The sequence below is a fragment of the Ambystoma mexicanum genome, chromosome 7p, assembly GCF_040938575.1.
Source record: "Ambystoma mexicanum isolate Mex_15411 chromosome 7p, UKY_AmexF1_1, whole genome shotgun sequence".
In the NCBI taxonomy this organism is placed as follows: domain Eukaryota; kingdom Metazoa; phylum Chordata; class Amphibia; order Caudata; family Ambystomatidae; genus Ambystoma; species Ambystoma mexicanum.
Window position 1 is genome coordinate 230772071 of NC_090939.1, and position 20506 is coordinate 230792576.

Consider the following 20506-nt stretch of genomic DNA (forward strand, 5'->3'; position numbering starts at 1 on the left):
GGAAGTGTTTGAGAAGAGAGGGGAAAGGTCCAGTGGCAAAGGAGTGATTACAGGAATCGGCCAAGGCTGGAGCGAGAGAAATAATGTTGTCCTTCAAGGTTCTGGTGGAGCAGGGGAGCACCTGTTTGGATGAAGCTTTCATGCACCAGACTTGTCTAGAAACATCATCTGGTGTTATAGGCTATAGGGAGGGGGAGAAAGAAGAGAGTAGGGGAGGGGGCAGCCAAAGGAGGTCAGACAGGTAGAGCGAGAGAGAGGAGGGGAAAAGGAAAGTGAGGACAGAATGACCTGGGTTTTAGTAGTGAAATCAGAAGCCAAAGCCATACAGAGGGCCTGGGTGGGTATTGAAGAGGTGGAGACTGCTGAAGGATTGGCCAGCTTTTTGCAGGTTTGAAATGTTCAGCCTTATTGTTAGTGGCTGCAGAGATGCAGGCTTGAAAGTGGACCCTCTTCTAAGAGAAGATGGAATCTGTACTGCCTTTGCAGCAGGCGGCAGCCCAGTTTGTCAGAAGGTGTGCCCAAAGTCCCCCACTTCCACTCAGCTGCTCTGCACTTGCGTTTCAGTGCTGCCAGATCAGAGTCATACCAAGAATTGCACTTGGCGGCATGCTTCAGGCAGATATTCATGACAGGGGCAAGGATATCCAGGGTGTTAGAGATGAGAGATGAAGGGTGGAAAGGGCTCAGTCAAAGTGGGAGTCAGCTGCAGGGGCGTTGGTCGGGAGGGAGAAGGTGGAGGCAAAGGTGCCCACTGACAATCGCTTCATAGGACGGATGTCCGCGAAGGAAAGTGGCAGTGTGGAGTGCGGCTTTGCCGAGGGGCAGGAAGCGTAAGTGAGAAGAAAGGAGAAAGTAGTCAGTCCTGGAGAGTGGAGTAGTAAAGATTTTAGAGAGGGGGATGTCTGAGGAGATGAGAACATTCAAGGTGTGGCAGGCTGAGTGAGTCAGACCAGAGGGTAGAATGGTGAGGGAGTGAGAGTCACATAGGTTGGAGAACAGCCCAGAGGATGCGTCAAGCTAGTCCAGGTGCATGTTGAGATCCCCGAGGAGAAGCTGAGAAGTAGACGTGAGGAGAGAGGAGGCAAGGTCAGCCCATTCAGAGAAGAAGATTTGCACTTAACTGGGCGGATTCATCCAGTTCACCATGGGGGCTGGATGGATTGTTGGAAAAAAAGAAAAAAATTAAACCTTCCCTGCCCAACAATGGATTGGGCAAGGGAGAAGACATTCTAAGAAAAACTGTTGGAGAAGAGTTGAAAAGGATAAGAAGGGAAGTAAGAGTAACTAGGAGCTCCTGGCGGGGTTGGAGGAATGAGTTGTTGAGATGCCCACCAATGGCCTAAACATTTTTTTACAGGCTGGGCTGTGAGTGCTGGGCGAGTCGGTGTCCTTATTGTGGGCTTGGGCTGTGTGGCCAGAGCAGCCCAGCCATCCACAGGGCCGTTGGAGCTGTTGGCCCATCCAGGGGCTACACCAGACAAGCCTTATTAAATCCCACAGACGACACAGCCAATCCTCGTGTGGGCCCACCTCGTGGCCAGGGAGGCGGACCATGAAGAGAAGTCATCCCGGGCTGTGTTTGTCAGGTGGTCTGGGAGGTGGGTGGAGTCCGCTCCACCCGGTGGGCGGAGTGGTGAAGACAAAGTCCTGGGCTGCCCCGTTGGACACCCTGGGTGAAGAATGGAAAGAGGCAGCAGAAGTCCCGGCTGCTCCGGCATGCAGCTCGTGTGAAGCAGGGAGTGAATGCTGTGGATAAAGACGGTAGAGTCACCAAGGCAACAGGGACACCAACTGGAAAAAAAAAATGACAGAAACACAAAATGACTGGGAGGGTGAGCTAGCCTCCAGGGGGAGGGAGGAAAGAGAGCGTACAAGTCTGAACAATTTTCTAGGTTGATTGAGGGACGCTTCAAACCTGTGCGAGAAATCAGCAGACTTGGCCTCACAGATAGCTTTGTAGTAAAAGGAGCACATTTTGTGTAAAGCCAATTTAGCCTCAAGGTAGTAGGCCAGCCTCCATTCCCGCTCGGCTCGTCTCCGTTGGAGTCGGAGAACATGGAGATGGTAATGAAACCAAGGTTCCGACACTGTGATCAAGGTCCAACAATCTTAGGAGAGGCAAGATAATCGTCAGAAGCAAAAAAAGATTCTAAGAGACGGTGTAGATCAAGCAAAGAATTGCCATCGCAGTGTTTAGCTACTTGGGTTGAAATGTCAGCAGGAGCCACTGAGCGCCAGTTTCTTCGTGAGGGAGGAACAATATTGTGACCAGAAACAGAGGATTTAGATTCCCAGGAGAAAGGTATTATGAAGTGATCAGTCCAAGCAACCGGCAAATGAGGATAAACTGTAATAGAAGACTGGGGGTAAAAATAAGATCCAGCATATTATCCAGCTGATAAGTGGAATCACCAACCAGCTGATGATGGGCAAGGTCACCCATAGCGAAACAAGACAACCAGCTACTGAATCAGATGGGTCATTCGGTTTGAGATTGCAATAACCGAGCACCCACAGATTGGCAAAGCGAATCTGAAGGTCAGCCACTAGCTCCAGAACGATATCACAGATTGTGGAGTCATAACCCGGCGACTGATAAACAAGCAGAATATGAACAGATCAAGCAAGCCAAAAGGGCTTCCATTTTAATATTATGGCTAAGCAGGAGTAAGGCACCGGTAAACCTGGAACTGAATACAATAGCAATCCCAACCCCTGGGATGGCAGTAGCCCAATCAACATGAATATTAAAGTCTGCAGGGAGAAGTGGAACCACTGATGCCCCAGATGTTTCACCAAGCCATGTCTCAGTGATGCTGGTAAAGTCAGCGAAGTGGTCATTTAAGAGGTCATAACACTGCACAGATTGAGCAACTAATGAGCATGCATTCATTAAAAGACATTTTAAAAAAGGATGGGAGGAAGTCGAAGGAAACAGGCCATGCTCCTCAGACAGCGCCAGGCCAGGGGGGAATTTCGTAGATGGGGTTGGGGGGTAAGCTGCAGTAATACCTCACGTTCTATAAGCTGCCTGCCAACACTGCCTTGTTTAGGCCCAGGATTATGTCCCAGCCTCCTGGCCGAGGTACAGATGAGCTTGCCTTTCGGCGTGCTCATCGTGCAGGCCCAGTCCGCGTCCACTCCCCCAGGCACTTAAGTGCAGGAAAACTACATGGGGGAGTGACACAGTAGCAGGGAGCAGTGGAAGCAAGACTTCCATGAAAACAAACGCACACGTGTTAATATTAAAATGATTTCCCAATTGATTTTCTTTAAACCCTTCCAAGTTTCAACATAAGCACACAGTAATAACATTTTGCAGTTCCACCTAGGGTCAGGCACCACAGCACATGAACAGTACGGCAGAATAAATATAACATGGTGAACAAAGTGAGAAGCCTCACAAAATGGTATGACGAATCAAAGTTATTTGGCCATTCTCCCCAAGGGGAAGCTTCCCCCTTTGAGGCTATGGGGGTGAACCCACTCCGCAAGACTGTCCCTAAGGGTCTGGGCAAGTGGAACATCACTGGGAGAGACTCCCCATTAGGGGACAAGGACTCGTGTTCCTTTGAGGAACTCCCTAAGCCACGCAGCCTAGTAGCATACATGGACTAATTGCTACAAAGACTGTACCATATACCCGTTTGGCTGAATGTAATGCTGGAACCTATCCGCATGAAGAAGGAAATGACAATATCTCTTTAAGAGGTTATGTATACTTACCTGGGACGAGTGGAGGAAGTTGGAGAAGCAGAGAGTATCCTATGCCGGGGAAGCTCCCTGATGGGAGCACGCCTGGAGGAGGCGTACCAGAGAACAGTTGTGGTGCACGCAACTTTCGAAGAGTGGCTGAATGCCCGAGGGAGACGCTGAAGACCCAGCACACCTAACAATGTGAGAACTGTTGTACTGCAGGAAAGCAGAGTCCTGCTGCAAGTGGTGGCAAGACCACATCTCTACCATAGTGGGCAGGGCGCCCAACCAAACGTGCTGAGACCACCCAAGAAGGCATCTGGAAGCGTGTGCAGCTTCCAAGCAGTGAAGCCTGTGAACAACGTAAGGGAAGCTGAGAACGGGAGACCAACTAGCAAGCTGAATGAAAGTAATTGGGAACGCAAGCAGCTTCCCAATCGCCCACTCCGCATACGGCAGAAGGACAGCCTGAGACAAAGGCGCAATGAAGAGAAGGGAGGAGAAACCCAGTAACGGAGAAGAGCACCCGAGTGAACGCAAAAGCCTGCAACGTTCCTCAGCCTGCAAACAAGCAATGGGGAGAACAGGGGTTTTTTGGGGACATGGAAGACGAGGAGAGGAACTCATCCCAGTACTCACAAAGAGTTTCTTAATATAAACCTATGTAATTGACACTGTCTAAAGTTGAGAAGGAGAGAATTGAATATTCATGCGTGGGAAGTTTATGAAAGTTCCAAACCAGAACCTAATAACAAAGGGAAAATACAATATGAGCCACAAGCTGCGAAGATAAGAAACTGTGATGAAGGCTGGTAACAGAGAAGGACAGACAAGTACAGAAAGTGGCGGAAATATCAAGTGGGCAGAAACCACAACCAAGCTGAGAAAACATGGATCAAAAGACTGTGGCAGGTCTAAAACCTCCAACCAACAAGTGAGAAAATATCACGAGGAGGGGTTGGCCTAAATACTTTGCTAAAGAGAATATCAAATCCAAGAATGTTGTAGAGGAATTACAAGAGTTAATTCAAGAAATAAATAGGGATTATTCCTGAAGATTATGTTTGAATTTTCCGCCTGAGATAGCTGCTCTATGGCAGGGACGCAGTGGTGCTGCCCAAGGTGAGGACTAACTGGCACGCCCAAGCAAGAGTTTTTCCACCGGTACCGTTTCTTTGGTACAACCGCCTATGCAAAAGTGGCTTTGTGGCTATGAGGGTACGAGATCGCCCGAGCAGCTGGTAGTTGTTGGGCACTGTTACTGTCTCAGGTTTAGAGATGCACTGTTAAGGTTACATCTCGTGTTGTTACTTAGGTTACAAAGAGCCATGCACACAAGACAGATGAAGGGTGTGAGGGAGGGCCTGGGGTCTTTTACTGACGCTAGTGATATACAGGAGGAATGAAGGTATTACACACAGATGGCATAGATTAGGATCTGCAACAGCCTCTTTCTAAAGCCACCTGCCTCTACCACTCAGCCAGAACAGGTCTGCGAGACGTGTCCTTGGCCTCAAGCACAGGGATCGTACTGCTCTGAAATCTCTCCATTGGCTCCCAGTGGCAGCAAGGATCAGGTTTAAGACCCTCTGCATTGTCCACAAGTCTTTCTGGGGCGTGTGACCACAATACCTTCAACTCTATCTACGGACATATCTTCCCACTCGAGCTATGCGCTCCTCCAACTCACTGAGGGTCAGTCGCTTCTCCAAGCAACACGCTGGGGGCAAATCTTTCTTCTGTTGGTGCCTCCCTGAAACTTGAGCAGAACCATCTCTGGTTCCGGAAGCACCTCAAGACCTTCCCCTTTGCTTCTGCCTTCTCTCTTCCTCTCCCCTGCTGATCTCCTGTCTGACACTTGCACTGGTCACCTGGCTACCTTCTGAATTCGGGCCCAGGTCCCTGCCTGTCCAGCTGCATACCTGCACTTGTGGTCTGTATCTGTAACCCTACAGTCCCCTTTCCTGCACTTAGACACCTGTTGTCTGCACCTCTAGCACTTACACTTGCCACCTGTTGGCTGCAGTACTTGTTTGTTGATTCCTTGTCCTGCACTTGTCCATCCCCACACCCCACCTCCACTAGCACTTCTCCCGTCCACTCTTCCCTATACTTGTGCAATCTCAATGTCACTAGGCCTAGTAAGATTGTTGTTTTTTGTCCTCCCTCTGTTCCCCTCCCTAGCCGTGCCTTGAATCACTTGTCTATGGGCAGATTATAAATGCATATCATATCATGACATGACATGGACTGTCAGGGTGTTGGGGACATATATGCGCAGGAATCGCGTGAAGTCCTTCCTGAACAGGAAAAAGGTCACTGCTGCAGGAGACATCTCCTACCGGAACACCAGAACTCACTGATGGCAAAGGCCATGGTTCCTCTTATTTCAAATTCGCTAGAGGGGTGCCGATATGGCTAGACGCACAAGTCCCCTTCCAGCTTATAAGCACCATAACACATAGCGAGGGGAGGTATGTGATAGTACATGGTCACAAGGACCACCAGGAAGTGTGCATAGTGAATACGTACAGCCCCACCCATTCAGCGCCTGCTTTCCTTGGATCATTGACAAGAAAACTAGCACATATAAGGGGGGCTCTTTTCATTTGGGGTGGAGACTTCAATTGTGTGAAGGACCTGACCCTTGATAGATCTGACTCACTGCAACCCAGGTCGATATCAGCGTATATGGCCCTGAACACAATGAAGACGGACTTTGGATTGGCAGACGTCTGGAGGGAGCAGAATCCCGATGGAGGGGTAGTCATATTCGGCCCCACACAAACTCTACACTGGCATAGTTTATATGTTGGTGGGCACTCAACATTTGACTGACTTTACGGGTGCTGTGTAAATGGGACACACCATCTCCAACCATTCCCCATTAGTAGTGAATTGGACCGTCCAAGGCCCCCGGCACCCGATCCTGACATGGCGTTTGCCAGCAGAATCGCTTCTAGATCAGGCATTCAGAGACCAAATGAATAAATTCCTATCAAACTTCTTGTAGGTAAATGTTGGTAGCGTGGACAGATGGGACACGGTATGGGAAACATTGAAGGTGGTTACGAGAGGGGAGGCAATGGTGGGCGCTTGCAGGATTAGGAAAGCACTGAGGGAGGAATTGAAGCAATTGGAGAATAACCCTTTCCGTCTACTGGTAGTGGATGCTAGCAGTGATGCGAGAATTCGGTTTAGGACAGGGTTTCATTAAGTGCAGGTGCTAAACACGCAACCTGTGGCCAGAGTGAAGACTGGGAAATGGGTTTTTGAGGGCTGGGAATTACAGCAGGGCACATGACAGGGATGCCCGCTGTCAGCCGCGCTATAAATCCTGGCCCATGAATCCATGGCAGTGTACCCAAGACAGGAACTATTGGAGGCAGGGGTGGGTGAGACAACCCACCTCATTTCCTTGAATGCAGATGATGTCCTATATGTAAATGAGCCAGAGTATAATCTACCTATATTACTAGAAGTGTTGGACAACTTCACCAAACTCTCAGGTATATCTTTTAGTAGACAGAAGGTGTGCTTATTCCCACTGGCAGGATTGAGAAACAGTGATCCTAGAGATTTGCCGGAACTTGAGCTACGGTTGGAACACGAACACACTCCTAAGAAAAGGCATTCAATAAACATGGTGAGATAAAGAGATCAATGGTGTTAGGGGAAACTGCCACTGTCTTTAATGGGAAGGATTGCCTTGATTAAGATGATCGCACTTCCAAGGCTACTCTATCAGTTTGCTAATGTGCTAATATGCACAGACGTGGGTCCCATGCCTGCTGGGCCTAGAGACCCAATCTACTCCTCACTGATGAGGCCCAACAAGGCCGAAACATGTCTGGGGATGCTTGTGGTCTCATGCAGAAGGGATGTGACCTAACAGTTCAGGCTGGACTGCCCCTTTTGGGGTGGGAGCAAGCCTGATTTGCATATGGTCTTTCCCTTCTTTCATGGGCAGGCAAAGAACGATGGTCTGGACCGCTGCCCAGAGCAATGTCCGAGGTTAAGATTCATTCTAAACCTCCCAGCCATCACTCTTTGTTTTTGCTTAGTACGTGGGGAGACATGTACAAGGATGGAGATTATAGGGAACTCACAGACTAACCAAGAGTCAGTTCTTGTGGTACTGTAGGCTGACAGCGATAGCAAAAAGGAAATGGCTGCTCTGGCTGGGGGAACCAGCCTTGTGTCCACTTTTACAATGGTTATAGGAGTTGGAAGACGGATGGCGCCTTGTATCCAGGATATATAATTGCATCGTGAAATTGCTGAGCACACAAAAAGCTGGTCTAAAAGAGAAATGGGAAACAGATATGAGCAGGGCAGTGAGTGTTAACCAATTGAATAATGCTTTGCTTTTTACAAAAAAGGTTTCCGGCAATGCACGGTTCAGTCTTTTGCAAATTAATGATTTGTACAGGACATACATGACCCCATCCCGAATTTCAGCATTTGACCTGATTAGTACCTCCGATTGCCTGTGATGTGGGGGGGAAGGGGCAGACGCCATACACATGTTTTGGAACAGTGTAAATATGTACAATCCTTTTAGTTCACGATCAAAGAGGCATGCAATAGGGCAGGAATAACATGCTTTAATTGGACGCTGCTAGAATGCCTGCTGGGAGTGTACCCCAGACCCTGAAAAATTCAGACATGCTATAAAATTCATTGACCTGGCGTGTATACTAGCTAAGAGACGCATAGCAATGTCTTGGAAGGACAACAGGGGGCAGCAATACGCAGCATGGCACAGTGACTTTTTGAGATGGAGCACGGTTGAAACTACAGCTCGGCGCAGAGCCCTTAAAGCAAATGTTTTGGAACCCACAGAAAACATCACAGCATGGTATGCCCTCATGTTTAGCCCCTCAGATGATAAACCCCAGTGACTGAGTATGGTAGATATGAATAATCTGGTTCTTTTGTACTAGAGGAAACCCCAAGAACAACAATATGAACTGTTATCCCCCTGCAATGAACTGAGCAATGCCCTTCATGCTTGCAATTCATAGAAAATGCAATAAGTTGGAAACCTAGAAGTGGGAGGGCCCAGATCACCCATACTTGCAGAGCAATATGCTTAACACTGATCCATGGCTCAGTTGTGTTCTTGCTGCTGTTTTTGAAGTGTTTGTTTGTGTTATCGTTAGGCTACAACTGCACCTTTGGCTGTTACCTGAATGGCGTGGACACCAATGATTGCAATACGGATTCCTTGTATGTACTAGAGCCTGTGTTAATAACATGTGTGTCAATAAACAGATTTCAAAATAAAATAAACTTGGAATAATCCCTGTACCGTGAAAGAAGGAGAGAAATAGCACAGGGAATCCTGGAAAAGATCTTATTCCCAGTACCTCAAGAGACCAAAGTACTAAGACACAGAGAGAGGATCAAAAGGGTACGGGGAAGCAGACTCCTCCATAGTAGAACCCCACCAAGAAGAAGCAGAGGAGGTCCCACCGCTACAAGACATGGCATTTCCACAAAGAAATGACCCGATCCACACAGATGCTTTTGCTAGGGTAATAACGGAGGAAGTCGGACATAGGCGGGCGAGTCAGTTTTTCTTCTTAAAGAAGAGGTTGTTATATCGGGTGATGCAAACAAAGATGGTTGATCTCAAACCCAGTTGGTGGTTCCCCAAAGTCAGCGGAGAATTGTGTTAAAAACTGGCCCATTCACGTTTAGCGGCAGCTCACCAAGGTGTAGGGAAAACCCAGAGTTGGGTAATTCCCCGGTTCTACCAGCCCAAGGTTTTTGCTTATTTGAAAAGCTATGTCTTGACATGCGAGATATGTCCAAAGACCGCAGCAACTCCAGTCCTGGTCGCCCCTTACTATACCCATACCCATACCCATTATAGAAGTCCCTTTCTCTAGTATAGCGATGGACATAGCAGATCCACTCGAAACATCCAAGTTAGGAAACCGCCTAATTCTAGTGAATGTGGATTATTCCACCCTATATCAAGAAGCGTTTCCCCTTTGCAATAACACTACCCAGTTGATACTAAAACATCTGCTACCCCTTTTGTCCTGAGTAGGATTTCCGAAGGAGATTCTTACTGACCAGGGCCCTATCTTCATGTCTCGCTTCATGCAAGAAGTAAAGGAATTACTTATCAAGACCCTTGCATCCACAAACCGACATTTTGGTAGAATGTTTCAACCAACCGAACATTAAAAAGAATCCTGCAGGAGTTGGTGAAAACCGATGGGGAAACATTGGGATTTCAGGAAACCCTTGGCTTTGTTCGCAGACCAAAAAACCCCTCAGGTATCCCAAGGTTAGTCCCCTTTTGAACTACTCTACGGGAGGAAACCTCTGGATGTTTTGGATTTGCCAAAAGAGACCTGGGAGGCAAGAGAGGAAACCGTTCAGAAATTAAAAACTCATAGGGCCGCCATAAGAGAAACACATCTAGGCCAAGCACAAACGCAGCAAAGAGCGATCTATAACAAATATGCTGTCACTTGGTCATTCTTGGCTGGTCAAACAGTTTTAGTTCTCCTCCCATCATCAGAGAACAAGATGATTTCCAAGTGGTATGGACCCAACATCATTCTAGTAAAAAATGGTCCCCCTAGATTAGCTGGTCTCCCCTGCTCAAAAAGTGGAAGGTAGACTCTAGGGAGACCAGTACAGTAACTATAGTCGCACTCCTTACGGATTCAGAAATAGGAAATCAATTGAGGTCACCTGAGTTGGCTCAGGCCCACCAAGAAGATCTTGGCGACTTACTCTTGCAATTTTCCGAAGTATTTTCAGAACAATCTGGCAGGGTCGCTAACTTTTTTCACTATAATAATAATATCTTTAATGTGATATAGTTTAAAAATTCAAACTTTACACATGTACATCTTAATTACTTTCAATACAAAATTCAAAAACACCATAAACATAAAATTAAAATTAAATAAAAATTCTTCGTAAAATAGCACACCATAGTTACACATGGGCATGGTTTTGATTATTTCTTATCATGTCAGCAGTTAAAATGCATATACTGGTCAGTATTATCCCATGGTTCTATCCAGTACGATGGCTAGCTCTCCTCATATGGATATACCCAGCTCATCTTCCACTCTTAGCCAAATGGAATAGAGTGCGGCTAGCAGACGCATACTGTTGGTGTTTACACAATGATTCCAGAACAACATGTCTCCAATAGTCTCCCAATTATGTACAAACATACTTAAGTGTAATTTTATGTCAACCATCATACCCTGGCATTCGGTTAGTACATGTTTAGCTGTCTCCAGAGCTTCCTGATTCTTACACAGGCGACAATAGCGTTGTTCTCTGGGTATCTTTTCCATAATACCAGTGGTCATCTTAATGGGAAGATATTCCATTCTTAATAGAAGTATAAACCTCCTTAATCTTGGGGACGGGCATATCATCAGGTATTTCTGTGGTTTCTTGAAAGTATATAATCTAGTTTCCATGAACCTATACCTTTTTAATTTGCGCAGATGTTCGTAATTCTCTAGCCAATCCCATAACTCAACTCGTCTCCCCATACAGGATTGCATAGCCTCCGTAAAAGTCCCTGCACGATGATTCCAGCAAATTTCTTTGAGCAATTGTTCCATTTGTTTTTTGAAATCACTGAGGGTGTTTTCATTATTATTATTCAGGGCAAATGTCGTTAGCAGGGCATTACCCGCGCCATTCACCATTTTTAAGTAGAATCCGGCTCTTTTCTTTAATATCTGTGCTTTTAATGATATCAGACCCAACTCGAGTCTGAGGAGAGCCATAGGGATACATACCGGGAGTCCTAGTATCTTCCTCCAGTATTTTCCCTCAATAATTTGTAACCAATTTAGATCCATCTTAATTAATGATTCCAATCCATACACCATCATGGGCGCTAGAACCTGTATATAGAGGTGTCTAGATCCCCAAAATGTGTAACCACCCTGTTTAATTGTAAAGCTTTTAAATAAGGCAGTAATTTGGGCAGCTCTTATTTTCCGATTGCGTTTACAATTCGTGTAGTCACCTCTGGGTTCAAATTCAATCCCGAGGTATTTATATTCAGGGACATATGAAATTACAACTCTATCAATGCATAGAGAGACACGCGCGGACCTTTTACATGTGTATCTCATCACATGTGTTTTTTCAACATTAATTGTAAGCCCATTTTGTTCAGAATATCCCCAGAGAGCTATGGCTGAACGACGTATACCACCGATTGTGTGGTCAAAGATCACTAAGTCATCAGCGTATGCAAGTACCAAGCATGGAGTTTTACCAATATTGGGAGGACAGTTTTTTACCAAGGCTAAAAATGACGGTATGTCATGCACATACAGATTGTATACTAGGGGAGCGGTCACACAACCTTGTTTAACTCCTCTATTTTGTATGACTTCCTCCGTCATATGACCTGCTTGATCTAATTTCAATTTAACCGTGGTGTTCTGATGTAGCAATCTTAGGTAGTATAGTAGATCAGCTGGATCGCCAAGCTTTTGTAACTTCAGCCATAGTTTTTCTCGGGGGATAGAATCAAAGGCCGCTTTAAAATCTATGAAAAGTGCATAGAGGGGTGGTTGTCCGCTTTGCAAGGCTCTAGTTCGTAAGTAGTCCATGACAAAAATGTTATGGCTAGTTGAGTAGTCTTGCCTAAAGCCACATTGAAATTTACTTAAGATTTTAGCCCGGTCAACCCATATCTGTAGTTTTTCCAGCAGGAGTGACGCAAATATTTTACTTGTACTGTCTAGCATGGAAAGTAATCTATAATTATTAGGGTCTAATCGATTGCCTTTTTTAAATATTGGTATTAGTATGGCTGATTGCCACGAGCTCGGCAGTACCCCTGCCCTCAAAATCTTGGAGAACAGTACATTCATTAGGGTGGCCCAAAAAATTGGGCTACTTTTTATTACAATATTAGGGAGCCCATCGGGACCAGGTGCCCTAGATAACTTCAACAGTTTAATCATAGAGAGGATGGAGTCATGGGAAATGTCAATATCAGGGTCCGTTGGTATATTACCCAAAGGGATTATCTCCTCGACTCTGATCGCTATGTTGCGTTTTTCCAGAAACGCAGTCCATTCCACACTGGAAATAGGATTAACTAATTGCCGTGTCCTATTCCCTCTTGCTTCATTAAGAAGAGCCCATATACTGCTAGTTTTACGGGAGCAGATAGTCTGTATTAGCTTTTGCCAGGCTCTATTTCTATCAGAGCTTCTTTTTGCTTTAATCACCCTCCTATATCTCATCTTTATTTCCTTGGACACAATGTTATATATATCCCAGGTCGTACTTGTTTTCTTTGCTCTTCTTAGTTCCGCCCTCAGAGTTCTTTTAGTATCTCGAATAAATCTGTCATAGGTAGGACATTTCTCCTGCTCACCGAGCATTGTCCCAACCGGAGTTGCGGCATATTGTTCGGAGAACAGGTATATCCAGTCCTCAACTCCATCTAAGGTCATTTTCTTAAAGTCTTCGACACTGAGATAGCCATACTTGTGTAGGGCTTCCTCAGCGCGAGAGATATTCTTATCCGACCAGCGGATACAGGTCCCTGCATGGTTGATTTTCAGATCTCCCGTAGTGCACACTCGATCATTATTCTCCAGGATGTCAAATGAGCACGCCAAAATAGCATGATCACTCCATATGTTTGATATTACCATCATATCATCAATCAGTAACAACAGACTTGGGGACACGAAAATATAATCTAGGGTGCTGATCGCAGTTCCATTGTTCCAAGTATGTTTACCTGGATGATCACTTTTGGTGCGTCCATTTAACATCTCAAATTCCCACCTACAGAAGAAGTGTACCCAATCAAGTCCTTCATCCTCTAATTTATCATGCTCCATAACACATCTGGGACGGAGCTTAGGATTAGCAAAGCTCCTCTCGCCCCCAATCATATGGGTATTAAAATCTCCAGCCACACAAACATTAATATTTCCTTCAATGGTTAACCAACTGGCCAGTAGCTCATGTAACCCTTCTTGTATTGATTCTCTACACATAGCGCCCGGAGGATTATATAAGCACACCACCAAGACTTTCTCGGTGGTCTTCTTAATATTGTATATTATTTCAACAGCCAATAGTTGGTCATTTTGGCTCCCGAGAATCCTCCTTGAACTTAGGCTACTAGATACCCCAATCCATAGCCCCCCAAAGGGTCTACCTCTTTCGCCTCGTTTGGCAAATACCTGGTGGCCCTTATATCCATCTAAAAATAGGGGATTCATTGCAAAGGTTTCTTGTAAGCAGATACAGTTGTAATGAGATAATTGAGCTATAGGGCCGGTCTTGTTTAAAAGGTGGGCAAAACCCCTACAATTCCACGAAGCCAACGATAATTTTCAATGATTCTCTACCACCTTAGACAATGCCTCCGTCAACCATTTCAGGATGGATTGTACATTATTTTTGTCCATCTTGGTTCCTGATGGCATAATAGGGCAAGCGTCCACGGGCCCATCTATAGCATTTTCAATTTCAGAGCTGCTAGGCTCATTATAGTTTACTTCAGCATCTAACTCAATGTCAACAGTTTTCAGCTCTGTTTTATAGGACCTTAATAGTTGGGCAGTCGATATAAATTTGCAATGCAGGGCTGATACCTTGGGATGGGATCCTGACAAGGGCTCAAGAAATTGAAAGTCTTCCGATTGCAAAACTCTCAGTTGAGGTACCGAAAATAATCTCTTTAAAAATTCGGAGCGAGAAAGCCAAGCGCTTGTGCCAGATTGATATAAATTTCTAATAATACAGGTGCGATTCCCCCACTTCGAATCACACTCTTTTACCAAATCTGAAGAGTTATGAGCTGTATTATGGAGACAATCAAGCTCATGTGCTGTTTTCGGGGGCTTTTCTAGAGTGCCATCGTCTTCAAGTATAGATTCAATTATTGAGTTTCGAGTTCCTCGGCCCCATCTGGGGCTTCAGTGGTCTCCGCAATCAACCAACTAGTTAGACAACCATCTCCTGCAGCCCTTCGCTTCTTTGCTCGAGCTGCTCTTTTTTTCCCTTTTTTTGAGCGAGGAATAGGCTTCTCTGGTTCAAAAGGTAAGAGCTCTTGAGTATTCACTCTGGCCCTATCTAGCGCTGACTTGGCCAACCTCCGCTGCTTACGGGTCATTGGTATGTCTGGTTGAGCTGTTATGTCAGTATGGGGGTCAGGGAGTTGTTGTTCGTGCATCTCGTTTGCTATTATAATAGCTTCAGATAGATTGACTTCCGCATCCTCGGCCTCCTTCCGTCTTTGCTCAGTGTCACTCATCAATGTGTTTGTGTTTGCCAATATGCGACCCGACATCTTCAGCAGTATTTTTAATGCAAACTGTAAGGAAGCCACGGAAGCTTGTAATTCGGCAATTTCCTGGGCTACCGGATGAATATTACTGACTGTCTCTCTTCCATTGTCAGATGAAGTATCAATAATTAGGTTAGGTGATGTAGATAGCCTCTCCATTGTTACAGCTTGAGAGAGTCGTTTGCCATGATTTTCACTCTGGTTCTCCGGTGTGAGAGACTCCATATCCTCCGAGTGCACCACAATCTGGGGTGTCATGCCTCTCTGTATAGACAGGCATAAGTCCAGTAAGGAGTTGTTGTCAATATCCTCAAAATTTAGTGATCTGTCCAAATTGGAGGTATTGGTCACTTGATTCATAGGCGTCTCAAGGGTTGTAGAATTGTTTTCAGCCGGTATATTTATGGGGAAAAAACCCGTTATCTTGCCTTGATCTACGGGGGTTCCCTTCTTGGCTTTATTTCTCCTGCCTTTAGACTCTTCCATTATGGGACCCAAGTCTGGTTCGTGTGTCTTTTTCCTTAGATTATATTTGGAAGGAGCAGGTTTTTTATGGGGAGCCATCCACTCTGGGATAAGTAGGCTACCTGGCACCAGTAGGTAGAATTGGCCGATTACAGGATCAAAGGGAAAATCCCCACAGTCTCCTGTTACGTTGGAATTCTACCAGGCTCAACTTCTGATGCCACTAATCTTTATCAACAGAGGAACGCAGATACAATGATAATTGCGCCAGGGAAAGTATCCACGTAGAGGAACTGTCACCCCACTCACAAAATCTTACAATGGGGAGGTAGCCTCGATGCGCAGTTTGAGGGGGCACCTTGTTCAGCCAATGACCTAGTCAGGCCTGTGCGAGTGCGCCCAGCGCCCAGCGCAACACCCGCAGGCGCCAACACCCCTCCCCGTACCTCTTGCCGTAAGGCCAGTTAGCTCGGGGGGGGGGAGATCTCGCTCAATTCGTCGCCGGCGCCGGATCACAATGCACCCAGCATCACTATATCCGAACACCGGCATGGAAAACGGTTAATCTAAAATCTTACAAAATCCTGGAAACCCGAAGAAAAATCATCGAACAGAAAATAGAGGAGATGCTCATGGCTGATATCATCGAGCCCTCTGAAAGCCATTCTCTGCCAAGGACACGTGCATAAGATGCCAGACTTCAATAAGGAGTTCCTTTTACAAACTGACGCCTCTAAGGTTGGCTTGGGGACTGTACTGTCTCAAGAGTATGATGGGGTGGAACATCTGGTACACTACAGCAGTAGGAAGCTCTTACTCTGAGAACAGTCCTGTGGAACAGTGCAGCTTGAAGCCTTGGCGATTAAGTGGGCCATCACTCATTTGAGATATATTCTAACGGGCTGAAAGTTCAGGCTAATTACTTATCACTCGCCATAGACTTGGATGAGCCAGATAGTGATGAGATGGTTCTTGGACCGCCAACTTTTGTTTTTCTGTATAACCCTGAAAAGGAAAGGAGCAAGGAAATGTGGACTTTCTAAGTCAGTGCCCTATGAACAGAGATGGGAAAGCCACCAAAGTAATGGGAAGGGTATGTGATGAATCAAAGGTACTCGTCCCTTCTCCCTAAGGAAGAGCCTCCCCCTAGGAGTATAGGGGGTGAACCCGCTCTGCAGGACCTTGCCTAGGGGTCTGGGCAAGTAGGACCTCACTGTGAAAGATTCACAATTAGGTGACTAGGAATCCTGTTCCAGTGAGGAACTCCATAAACCATAAAGTCTAGAAAGCATACATGGGACTAATTGCTACAAATACTAATATACCTGTTTGGCTGAAGGTAATGCTGGAACCTACCAGCATGAAGAAGGATATGAGAATATCTCTAAGAGTTCATGCATACTTAATGGGGGCGAGTAGAGGATGTTGGAGCAGTAGAGAGTATCCTATGCCAGGGAAGCTCCCCGATGTGAGCGCGTCTGGAGGAGGCCGACTAGAGAAGGTTTTGCAGCCCGTGACTTCCAAAGAGCAGCTGAATGCCAGAGTGAGACGCTGGAGAACCACTGTATCCAACAGCAGGAGAATGACAGTATTGCAGGAAAGCAGAGCCCTGCTGCATGTGGTAGTGAGACCACGTCTCTACTGTGGTGGGCATGGCTCCCAACTAAACACACCAAGACAATCCGAAGAGGTCACTGGAAGCATAAGCAGCTTCCAAGCTTCCAAGTGGTAAAGCCTGTGCATAAGGGAAGCCGAGAACGCGCGACCTACAAGCAACTAGAATTAAAGAGTCATTGGGAACATGAGCAGCTTCCTAATTACCCACTCCGGATATGGCAGAAAGACAACCAGAGATGGGGGCGCGACGAAGAGAAGGAAGGAGAAACCCAGTACCGGAGAGGCACCCCTGAGCGAACGCAAGAGCCTGCAACGTTCCCCAGCCTACAGAGAGGTAACGGGGAGAACGTGAGGTCATCAGAGAAATGGAAGACGAGCAGAGGAACTTATCCCAGTACTCACAAAGAGTTACTTAATATAAACCTATGTAATTCGAACTGTATAAAGCTGAGAAGGAGGGAATTGAATAATTCTGGATGGGAAGTTTCAAGCAACAACCTAATAACAAAGGGAAAGTGCTATATGAGAAACAAGCTGCCAAGATAAGAAACTGTGACAAAGTCTGGCAACATAAGAGGACAGACAAGATTGTCAAGTACAGAAAGTGGCGATAAAGAGAGGGTTCGTAAGTGGGGAAATATCAAATGGGCAGAAAACACAATCAAGCTGAGAAAACATGGATCAATAGAGTGTGGGAGGTCTATATCCTCCAACCAACAAGTGAGAAAGTATCACGAGGAGAGGTTGGCCTAAATACTTTGCTAAAGAGAATATCAAATCCAAGAATGTTGTAGAGGAATTACAAGATTTAATCAAAGAATAAAATGACCCTTACTGAAGATTCTGCTGGATATATAGCAACCAGAATAAAGACACTGATATAAAGAAGCCCCCGGAAAAGACTGGTATATCAGGAGAACAAGCCCATTTTCTGGAACTGTTTATGTTTAGTTTCTTAGTGGTAGGGTCAGGGTACAACTAGATTTGGATGCAGGACTTTCTTCTTTCTTTGGGACTTCCTGGCGACAGACAAGCACCCTTAGTTCCTTTAGATAGGTATGAAACCCCTTTAGAATGGGGAAAGCTAAACTGATCTCTAATCATGTAAATAAAAATAATTTGGAAAATGTCCTCCAAGAGTCCAACTCTTTCTTCCGACCCACCACAGAGGACATAGTTGTTGGCCTTTCAGAAAGTCTGAATCTTGGGTGGATACATAAAGTAGATAAAACACATTTCTGTGCATTCTAAATTGAGATCACAGCTCACAGCTCACTAGAGCTCGTATTTCATTTACATGGATGGGCTAGAAAACATCCACACCACAATGCACATGGGACTATATTGCTAGTGGGAAATTCTATTGCATTTAGAAACAGATGTTAAGAAACATAGTTAATGGATTGATGGAATGCATGTGTGGATGGTGTCTTAGGCAGATTTTAACAAGCAACCCAATTCTTAATTCTGTTAACCATCTATCAATGTCTACATATATTACTGTGGTGATTTCCAAACCATAAAAGGTAGGGGAACACCTTCTAAGTGATTTAATTTGAATATAGCCTGTTTCTTGTCCCAGAATAGTGGGGAGGGATTGTATACAGAGGGGTGTTAAATTGGAGATACCCATTTAGTGAAGGACACTAATAACACACCAAAATATCTCAATACAATTATCTTTTTTCCTTCTCTCGCTATAACACGCATCAGTTCTAAATCGTTTCCAACTCACTCGGGCCTTGCGCTTTTACAAGAGCCTATTTGCTACATAATATATTTCCAATTCCGTTATTATCACACACAACCAACCTGCTTACCGTACCACGGGGGCAATTGAATTCGATGTGTTATAATTGTCTGTGATAAACATTAAATAGTTTAATAAACGCATGGGCTCCTGACTTATAGAAGCAAATTATGCTTGCTGCCTATGTGGTGAATATCGTAGATCAGGGGTCGCAACCTTTGGCTCTCCAGATGTTTTGGACTACAGCTCACATCATCCCTATCCAGCATAGTCAAATAGCCAGGTATCATGGGAATTGTAGTCCAAAACATCTGGTGAGCCAAAGGTTGCAGACCCCTGTCGTAGATGTTGGCATGGTCTGGAACATCAATTTCTAATTATTAGTGTAGGAACATTAGAATTATGAGCGAATGAAATGAGTATGCAGTGACTGGTGATCACCAGAACACCAATATCCTTTTATCACACATGCATAGAGCCTCTGTGCATCCTTGTACATGCATTTACAGCAGCATAAGCTTACCCTTGTTTTACTCTGGCCCTTGTTGGCTTTCTTCTTGTTCCACACAGCTGCTACTGAGGCTATCAGCTGGACTCCCAGGTGCGCTGTTAATGGATTCAAAAAATCCAACACCTTTTGCTTCAACGTCTATTCAAAAAGTAAATAAATGCGATATTTTCACAGTGGTAGATTTTTCAAAAGGGAATGCGTATAATACAGCACGAGTTAGAAGAATAGAAGAGCTGGGGCAATCAGGGTGCAACACTGAAACATTCCCTTACTTTATTCACAGAGGAAGGAAAGGGTGACTTGATGCCAATAGTGTTAAAGGTGGTATCCAGTGACATTACAGAATCACACTGAACACTGAATCACATCGAAAGGGAGTCGATTTTTTTTTTAAAGGCATTATCCAACACTTTTCCCAAATATTCTAGGACTGGAGTTTGATTATACAATTGCACCAGTCCTAAAATAGGTTGGGGAGGGTATTTAGTGCCAATATCGAATCACTTTCTTTGTGATTCGGTGTTATCGTTTTTGTTAATATCACATAGATCCGGGAACAAGCATAGTGGGGAGCATGTGGGAGGCACCCACCACCCCGACTTTAAAAGAAAAAAATGAAAAAATACAACAAAGATATTATCCCAAAGGAAATGACCACACATTTATGTCTGTCGATTGCGTAGAACCTATTTAACACGGTTCAAGGTAATAATGTCACCATGAAAAAGTACAATCCTAGAATATTTGGGAAAAGTGTTTCGTTGTCTGGAGGGTGCATTTCTAGGGAAATATCGCCACCTGGTGGCCATTTCCCCAGCGACATTATCACTGGATACCCTATTCCTTAATTCCTCACATAACAGCGTTATACCAACCCTTACCCTTTTCCAAAAGTAACTACCTAGAATTAATTTACCACTCGGTGATTTCTGTCAATGAAACAACGGTTCGTGGTTATTATGAGACAGAGGGGAAGCGTCTATGTTTAAAGGTTTGAACACAGTATAACACTTAAGCTGTTGCCTGAAAGCATTTTAAAGAGGGGAAGCGTCTATGTTTAAAGGTTTGAAAACAGTATAACACTTAAGCTGTTGCCTGATGGCATTTTAAAGTAACTTAAGCCCACGCTTCATACATT

At 45.2% G+C, this 20506-nt stretch overlaps 1 protein-coding gene across 3 annotated transcripts in view; it reads right to left on the bottom strand.

The window, feature by feature from the left end:
- DOP1B (DOP1 leucine zipper like protein B) overlaps nucleotides 1–20506 on the bottom strand; it is a 1145257-nt gene that overhangs the window by 465479 nt on the left and 659272 nt on the right. For all 3 annotated transcript variants that reach the window (XM_069636119.1, XM_069636117.1, XM_069636118.1), the window contains exon 22: nucleotides 19381–19506. In XM_069636119.1, coding sequence (XP_069492220.1) covers nucleotides 19381–19506 — 126 coding nt within the window. The remainder of the gene's footprint in view (nucleotides 1–19380; nucleotides 19507–20506) is intronic.